At 40.0% G+C, this 9,387-nt stretch overlaps 1 protein-coding gene across 1 annotated transcript; it reads right to left on the bottom strand.

The window, feature by feature from the left end:
• Positions 1–4,673: 4,673 nt before the first annotated feature.
• On the bottom strand, positions 4,674–8,682 carry LOC105390452 (protein hunchback). Its single transcript, XM_038108533.2, has 3 exons — positions 8,489–8,682; positions 7,881–7,975; positions 4,674–7,391 (listed from the first exon to the last, which is right to left on the bottom strand). Exons 2-3 carry the CDS (start codon positions 7,965–7,967, stop codon positions 5,613–5,615), a joined length of 1,866 nt encoding a protein of 621 aa, XP_037964461.2. The 5' UTR covers positions 7,968–7,975; positions 8,489–8,682; the 3' UTR covers positions 4,674–5,612.
• Between the last annotated feature and the right edge of the window lie 705 nt (positions 8,683–9,387).

Here is a 9,387-nt window from a genome sequence, read left to right as displayed (position 1 = left end):
TAATAAAAAGCAAAACTATGCTTGATTTTCGAATATTAGAAGTAAGTAGTTCTTCCTCTATAATTAAATAATAATAATAAATAAATATGTGGGGAGATCTCACACACGGCCATCCGACCCCAAGCTAGGCAGAACCTGTGTTATGGGTGTTGGACAGCTGATATATCTACACAGATACCTATGTATATGTGTAGATACATATTAAATAGATAAACGACAACCAGACACAAGGAAAATACAAGTGCTCATCACACGAATGTTTGCCCTGGGCGGGATTCGAACCCGCGACCCCCAGCTTCGGAAGCAGCTTCACTACCACCTAAGCTACGGTGCCGTCTGTATTATCAGCCACTGATCGAGATAGATTTCATTTAAAGAGCGCCATGAAGGTTAATGAAGCTTTTGACGCGGTACACCTAAATACTGAACATAATCTATTCCTATTGTAATAGATTAAAAACTAATATCACAAAATATTAAAATTACTTATTTTAGGAGAAGTGAAGAACCTACACAGAAATATTTAAGTATAGAATCCTACTCTGTATTGGGTATACTGTGGGTGATTCATCACTCGGAATACCTTTTTTAGATAATTTATATTTGTTGCGCTCGTTCAGTGGGTGTTTGTGTGAAAAATCACAAATTACAGCCTAATGGATATAAAACTGATGCGTTAAAAAAACTTATAGTTGCAAATTATAGTTTTTTAAAAGGCGCCGCTTTGGGTGTGTGATTAAATAATAATATATGTCTATTCCTTTCACTACTACTTGATTTATTATGTTCAGTTATAGGTAGCTCTGGAAATTATTCTTTTAGTAGATAGATAAAATGTATCTCTTACAGTCAAAAACTTATACGAATTGAATAATTCAGGTAGATTATTAATTACTATCATCATCATACGCCCGCATCCGCAATCATCCACCTCTTTACATGTGCTGCACCTAAAGATAACGACTTCAGCATATCTACTACATTTCAGATAATATTTACCTTTCTAAGATGATAAGAACACAACTTCAAGTATTTCTGCGCATAAAAATTGCAGTTTAAAATATATAATAACAATATCAGTATACAGTAACTTATGAATCGACCATTTATCTAGTGCAAAGCAAAAAGGTTTGCAGGTTTGGCCGAAGTATTTCTTTTTAAAACTGCCACAGACACCTGCGTGGCACGAACCTTGCAAAAAGGTGCACATTCGATTGAGGTACCGATTCATAGATTTACTTATTCAAAACTTTTGGAATAGCAAATGTTTAGAGACGATGTTGGTATGAAGATTATTTTAGTGTCACATAAAATTTCAGGAGTAGTCAAGTGATCGTTTTATTACTTTTTCATGAGTTATGAAGTTTTGAAATATCGATAACAAATTAACAACAAACGACGATTCGCATGAAGACTCAATATTATTCACTAGAACCATTGAATGTGCAATGTGCAATTGTGCATGCTTATTGGCTAACCTTGTTAGTAAAGTCATTGCTACGACGGCGTAGGCTTTTTGCTACGCCGTGCTACGACGTGACGTAGGCATTTCGTAGCAATTTTGAAACACTCGTGGTCATCGCACACATTTTCATTTAGATTATCAGCATATTAAACCTTAAATTATTCATGACAATACTTTTATCTGGTAGGTAGTAAATGCTAGAAGGAATGACTTTTTACTTATATACAATTTTTACGTACAAAATATAAATCAAATAATTTATACTACTCTACGATTTTCTGTGCATCCTTTTATATCATTTATAAGTATCGACGTTAACAAACTTCTTTTTACACCTTTTTTTGTACAAAAATGCAACATCCGCATGGATTTGGGTCAAACAACAATTGAATAGTCGCGGCGCACTGAATGGCTCTCTATAGTATAGTCGAGTCGCTATAAACTGCCTGCGACTAATACTTGGAAGACGTGTAGCGGGTGACATATCGATTTTGGTCGTTTTTTGCAATGCTCGTTTTGTGAATTTACTTGGTCTCTCATAACATAACATATTATGTTCCAGTTTCGTAGGTCTACGAGTTAGTACATACGTAATTGATACCATTGCCAGTCCCTATATCTACATACTGCGAAGCACGTTTCAAATACAATTAAATTAGTAGGAGCCCATATACAGTATACACAAGTCAACCACTGCTAGACAGTGGATATGATAGAAAGCGTCTCCCAAGGAGCGGCAAAAAACTCTGTTCTCAGCCTTCCTCATCTGGCCACCTGTCTAAGGTCCTGCAGCAGGCTAGAAGGCCCTTTGTTTGCCTTAAACTCAGGATACCTTCCAACCTTTCCTTTTTCCGATAGTGTATTTAAAGTACTAGGTAGCAAAAGTAAAGTAGGTACACAATCGTAATACAAAACATACAATAGAGAAACAGCCTTCCCTTGATTACATACGCGCTTGGCACGTGTAAATCATATTAGGTACCTACCGAAATCTCTTTAAGCATATGTACATACTTATACTTAGGAATATATTATTTACTTACCTCTATATTACATGATAATAGCATTCAGTTTAATGTGGTTTTTTTCCAGCGACTAGTTTCATGGTCAAAGTAATAGAAATACTGGGCTAAAAAAATACGTAATTTTAAATTACAAACAAAACAACTGTTGAAAATTTGGAAAAAATACTAAAAACACAAAAAATATAGTATGAAATTACACATTGTTCATGTAAGTATTTCAAAGTTTCATACGGCTGAAGTTATTCAGAATTACGACTTTCAGCTTACATCCCTTTCCCTTAGTACTTCTGCAACAGCTAGTATGAAGAAAAGAGGAATTTAAAAGTGTAGTACCACGTATTTTTGCAGCACAGTGTACTACTTAAGTATATGGAGACATCATGTTGCTGGTGTAACAAGTTAATTTGGTCGTGGTTATGCATAGTTATTCGTTGTGCGTAATTCGTTAATTTTTTCGTAGGTTATTTTAGGTAATGTTAAAAAACAATTGACATTGAGAGTTTTACACGAGTAAAGGTGGAACAGCCGCCTCGAACTTAATTATATGAGCGCAATTAATGTAATGTATGGGCAAATAAAATATGGCATTTTATTAAACTTTAGAAAATGGTTGTCATAACATGATTTATTGACGCAACTGCCTGCTGTGGTTCTATTTTATATGTTAGCGCTAGGGCATGCAATACCGCAATACCGGTATTCGTAATACCGGTATTAGGGACAAAATTCACGCTTTTTTCAATACCGGTATTGAAAGTTAATACCGGTATTGAAGTAATACCGGAATTGAACTTTTTTAGGCTATAATAAAGCGATTAAGATATAGTATTCCTATGTACTGTGAAAGCGCACTTGTTTCCAACCGTTTGATGCAGTTTTCGGCCGTTTGATACTACTGTTTCCCATGCGTAAACGGACACTGGTTGTAAAAATAATAATTTATTGTAAAATTTAAACTCTAATACTCAGTTCTCGTAAAAATCTATTATAAAATACTGAATTTCATTGCTTTTTCTCGTTTTATTTTGATCTATACGACCTTTAATCACAATATATGCCATTTTTTACAAGGAAATCTAATACCGGTATTAATACCGGGATCCCGGTATTGAGTTGCAATACCGGAACTCAGTACCGGTATTGAAAATAGTTCCGGTATTGCATGCCCTAGTTAGCGCTGCTATTACCTAATAAGAAGTCGTCTACCTACACCAAAGCTCAGGAACCACGGCTCAGCGTCAGATTTATTAATATTATTTTCATGTAAGTAGGTACTTATGCTTTCTTAAGGTCTGATTTTTCATGGGTCAGATGAACATTATGCAAGGAATAATTCTGATGCTATCAATGAATTTATAAGTCTGACTATTGAGAAAACATTCGTATAATAACCACGCTAGTAAGTAAATACCTATATGTAAAATGCTATGAATACTCTATCTATGAAATAACTCAATTACCATGTGAAGGTAACACATCCTAAAACACTAAATAACAACTCTTTTCAGTGGAGTTGTACTTGAACTCGAAATGTATACTGAGTAGGTATTCAATATTGATGTTTGACAAATATCTTAATTTTGTATTGAACTGGTTGAGGTTGAGTTAAACTTAGCTACACTTACACGTGTCTGTATGTCGAACACCTTTTTGTTTTGTTTCGAATGTATCCTTGATTATGTGCTACCTGTCACATAAGTGACGTACAAAAAACGAACTTCTTGTTTACAAGTTAAAATAGCAATGAACACGTCTCATTAGTTGAAAGATTAACAATGTCTATTGTATTGTAATGGAAAAAATAGACACATACAGGGATTTATAAATATTCATTTACTTACGTGAATTTGGCAATGACAGAAAAAAAGCGTTTCTCTATTTCGTGTGTAAAATTATAAATCATAAATATAAATTGTACTGAATGAAACAAAAGAGTTTGTTATATGGCGGCTGCAGGTACCGCGCTACTGGCTGGTTACAAATGAGTTAAGGGCCCGCTTCTGCCGCCACTTTCCTTTGTTTTTAAAAACCATTGTTTTCAAATTTAGAACTCCTAATTAAAGTCACAGGTAGCGGTCCATTTCAACAGGATTAAGTTCAGCTAAATTGTATTACTTTGGAAGTAATGTTTTCTTGTTTTAACCGTTAACGGGTGCCATTGAAATAATATACGATAGTTTAGATAAAACACATTTATTGTTTTGTTTTCAGCACACACATTTGCGGAACCCAGGCTCCATTACCGTAACTTGTTTATCTAAAAATACAATTGAACACAAGTGAATAAATAAATTAAATAAAAGTTTGTATTCTTATTCTAAATAAATATCTACATACATTCTGACTCACATGTAATATAGTGATTAGGCAATGAGTGTTTTTACTTTAATATGTAAAATTATTTAATCACATTTTTTACGCTATGACTAATAGGTAACTTCACCGTTGCTTATAAAATGTACAGTTTTTTTTTAACTAAACATAATTAGATTTTTATATAAAAAGAGGCAAGTAAGTTTTTATACAAATTGAAATTGCTTTTCTTTGTACTTAACATCAAGTAACAGTCTTGATTTACATATTGGTCTCTCTAATATTTTTCATATATCCTATAAACATATTTACTGACTAAAATCTTTAATACACACAAGATATTTATGCTACATACATAGAATTATTAAAAAAGATTTCTTCACTTTAAATTACAAATCTACTTTAGGTATCGATTTATTAACCTAGTGATTAAATTCAAGACGCTACCCTAAATATGTACACGTTTAATTTAATTACAATGTATGAAACTCTTTGGCCTACGATGCTACTCTTAAATTTTAATTTCTCGATGCGCCTACTACCTAAACTTTCACATTTATATATCAAAGGCTCCCTAAAAGACTAGTACTACAATTTTCGTATTTACAATCTGTGCCATTAAACATGTCACACCATTCTCGAGTACGCCTGACTAACAAAACAGATCGCAACTTCAGCAAATGCCATGACTAGGGTAGTGTGATCTCGGCGCGTGGTCCACTGTGCGACGTGTGGTCCACAGGTCGACGTGTGGTCCACCGTGCGACGTGTGGTCCACAGGTCGACGCGTGGTTCAACATGCGCCGGGTCTAGTTGTGTTGCGCGCGGCCCAGGTGGATGAAGAAGGCGACGCGGTCGGCGCTGCGCTCGCCGCACTTGTTGCACATGAAGGGGTCGTTGTAGCCGTGGAAGCCCATGTGGATGGTGTGCATGGTGAGGTCCCCGAACGAGATGTCGCAGTACTGGCACGCGTAGTGGCTGGGCGGCGGCGGCGCGTCGGCGGAGGCGTCGGACTCCGTGCCGGACGCGGGCCGCGACTCCTCGTCGTGCTGCAGGCGCAGCGCCGCCGGCTGCAGCTTGTACGCGCGCCCTTTCCGCCGGTTCTTCAGCGACGTCGTCGGCGTCAGCGGCATCGGCCGCTCCGAGTCCCTCTGCGGCGGCGGAGAACCAGCTTCGCTAGTTTTGGCGTTAGTGAGGTCAAGGGCGTCGTCGGGCTGCTGGGCCGGCGGGCTGGCGCGGGGCGGGGAGGCGCGGGGCGGCGGGGAGCGCGGCAGGCTGGCCGGGGACTTGCTGGGGGACACGGAGCGCGCGTCGCTGAGCCGCTCGCGGTACGCCAGGCGCTGCTGCAGCAGGGACGGCGGCGGGCTGCCCGCGACCTGCTTTTCAGCTTCAGGCTTCGGTGAAGTTTTAGGCTCGTAATTGTTGTTTGGGGGGAACAGGAATGAGTGTTGTAGAAGAGGAGGCAGGTAGGGGAGGTTTATGGGGAATTGGTTTCTAAATAATGGGTGTGTCGGCTGCGGCGGTGGCACTTTATTGTTGTTCATGCTGTGCTGCGGCTGGTCGTAGGACTTCGAGTGCATCGACTTCTGCTTCGGCCCGCGGCGGGTCCCGTACACGTCAATGATCGGGAGCGGGTTGGGCGTGCCGTCCATGTTCAGCACCATGGCGGGGTTGTGTTGGTACTTGCGCAGATGCAGCTTCAACGAGTGGCAGTACTTGGTGGCGTAGTTGCAGTCCGCACAGCGGTACTGGTACACGTTGGAGTGTGACTTCAGGTGAGAGTTGAGCATCGACTTGTTGACGCACGAGTACGAGCACTGAGTGCATTGGAACGGTTTAGACCCGAAGTGGTTGCGCATGTGGTACTCGAGGTGATGCTTGTATTCGGTCACGAAGGGACACTTCGGACAGGTGAGCATCTTTTCAGGTTTGATGTGTTCCTTGCTGTGTTCCCAGAAGCTGAGCTTAGTAACGGCGACAAACTCGCACTGCTTGCATTTGAACGTCTTGACTTTGCCGTGTGAGTTGACGGCGGGCACGCGCAGGCCCGGCTCGTCCTCGAAGTCCTCGTCCATGCCGGAGCCATCGTTGCCGTCCTCGGAATCCTTCCGTTGCGAGACGCCATCGAATCCCGAATCGTGGAAAGCGCGTCTATCGTTGTTGTCGCCATCAGTGGAGGTGGGTGTTCTCGGGGGAGACTTGGGCGGCGTGGCGTCGGCGCGGGGCAGCGGCGTGGAGAGGTTGTTGGGCAGGAGGTGCGCGCGCGCGGGCGAGTAGGCGCCGTCGTAGGGCGGGGAGGGTCCGCGGGGGTCGGTGGCGCGCGGCTCGAAGCCCGGCGGGGTCAGCATGTAGGGCAGGCCGCCGCGGTAGGCGTCCAGGTGCAGGCCCAGGTTGGCCTTGGCGTGCAGCGAGAGCGAGTCAAAGTACGGCGCGGGCTCGCCGGCGCTGCCCACGCTGCGCGGGGAGTGCCCTGTGGAGTCCTTGCTGGAGCCCGACGGCGACGCGCTGTGGAACCCCTCCGAGTAGAAACCGCTTCCTTGCTCCTTAGAAAAGGACGACTCGTCCATATTTTCCGTCGGCTCCGTTTTCTAAACAAAAAACCGAAAATTTAGTCACGGCTATGAGTAGGCGACTTATGATGAATCTAATGTGGGTGTCCCTATTATAAACGCATTAATCAATTTAGTTCTTTTGCGTTTTGAAAATAGCAACTATGCCCTTATGTTTTGGAACGCTTCTAGATTGTTAATTAATATGGAACAAAGGCTGTATTGTTATCAGAACATTTTGAACAGATGCCTAAAATCTAATGTCAGAAGGAGGGGCTAGTTATTTTCCTAAATCCCGATCGTAATAAAGAAGACGGGTGATATCTAGGTATTTACGGGTTAGATATGCGCAATATAAAATTCAACCTTTAGAACATTTTCTATTCTTTACAATGTAAGTACATTATTCATTCACATACAACAACTTTTTAAAGTCATCAAAAATATAAACCGCAAGAGATAACTCATCAAAAAGTTATCATCAGCTTTTCCCTACACCTGTAAATAAGCAAATATAAAAATACTAACCACAGGCTGTGGATGCAGGAAGGAGGCCCAGGGCTGCGCGGCGGCGTGCGCGGGCGGCATGGCGGCGGCAGGCGCGCAGCTCAGCATGGTGCGAGCTGTGGACACGGCACGGTTAGTCAAGCGGCGGGTGAGCGGCGCGGCTGCACCGAAGGTAGGTATGGCAATGTGTAAAGTTTTTTATTGGATTTAGTGATTTTAAAATTCTAATTTTAAATATTGAGTGTCGGAGGTTTATTTTATACTTACTGCTGAAAATCCATTAAGTATCATATCAATGAATAAAAAAAAATGGGGGAATCTAATTTATTGGCGGAAATGTTGAATTTCCTAAGTCAATTTAAAACTATGTATTTAAGAAAAAGTAAACTAACTTTGTGCTTCCTTCACGATAATCTCGATAAATGTTAATAATTATAAAAACCATTGATAATTTCATATTATCTAATGTGAAAGACATACACAATAGCAGATATAAGAGTTAAAAGGTATAAACGTTAAATTACTCATAAAAAGATAGTTAGGTACATAAAGTACCTAACTATAGTAATTTAACATAAGTAAAAACAAACAATTTATTTTAAAAAGCTCCTATCTAAAACTTAACGTACCGTTTTAACTTAATTCTCCTGACAGCAACAACGCACTAATGTTCTGAAACTTCACTTTGGTCTATAATAGTCCACAAAACAACAACAAAACTTTAATCAACAGTAGTCACGAGAATGCAAATGGCATTTTTAGCTGCACAACCCTTCAGCGCGACAGTCGGGGGCACACTACTGCACCGAGCTACGTCTCACAATACACTGAAAAAAACTGTCAATTTTTATGCCCCAAACATCGATGTCTTCTATTCTACATTTGAACGCGAGTTTTCTGTAAAGAAAGAGACAAAAATATTGATAGATATGTCTGTCACGCTCCCACACCCTCAGCCTATTTTTATGTCAGCCAATAAGCTGCTTGCGTTTTCTGGGTGGGGATCGACTTATTAAGTTATTGTTTATGTGATATTAATAATAAAAAAATAAGCATCTCCAAGCACAGTGGGAGCTGTTATTGTAATAAAGCATAGGCGTTATTATATCAAAATAATATTACGCCATTAATATGCGGAGAAGCGATAATGTTTTTCTATTGTTATTGAGATTCTAATGCGATTTTTGTGTTTATGTTGTTTTCGATACGCAGTGATCTCAGATATAAGTAAGTAGGTATAAAAGTTAATGCAGCCAGGTTAGGTATAATTATATTAAAACTTTCATCATGTGAATTTAAGAAAAAATCGCATCTTTTATTACATAAAAACAAAAGCTACTAAATATATTTATTATAAGTAAGCTTTTAAATAGATATTTTAAAATAAAAAAACAGAAAAGGCAATAAAAAGGGTCCTCGTGTGAAGGGGCGGGCATCCATTTTTTACGTCCGCGATTCAGCCAATCACAGCGCTTCGATTAAAAATAAGACGCGTGCTTTAGCTTTTTTGCTTTCACAGCTCCTCCAA

Source organism: Plutella xylostella, chromosome 15 (assembly GCF_932276165.1).
Source record: "Plutella xylostella chromosome 15, ilPluXylo3.1, whole genome shotgun sequence".
In the NCBI taxonomy this organism is placed as follows: Eukaryota; Metazoa; Arthropoda; class Insecta; order Lepidoptera; family Plutellidae; genus Plutella; species Plutella xylostella.
Note: the sequence above shows the minus strand (reverse complement) of the source record. Positions and strands in the feature narration are given on the sequence as shown.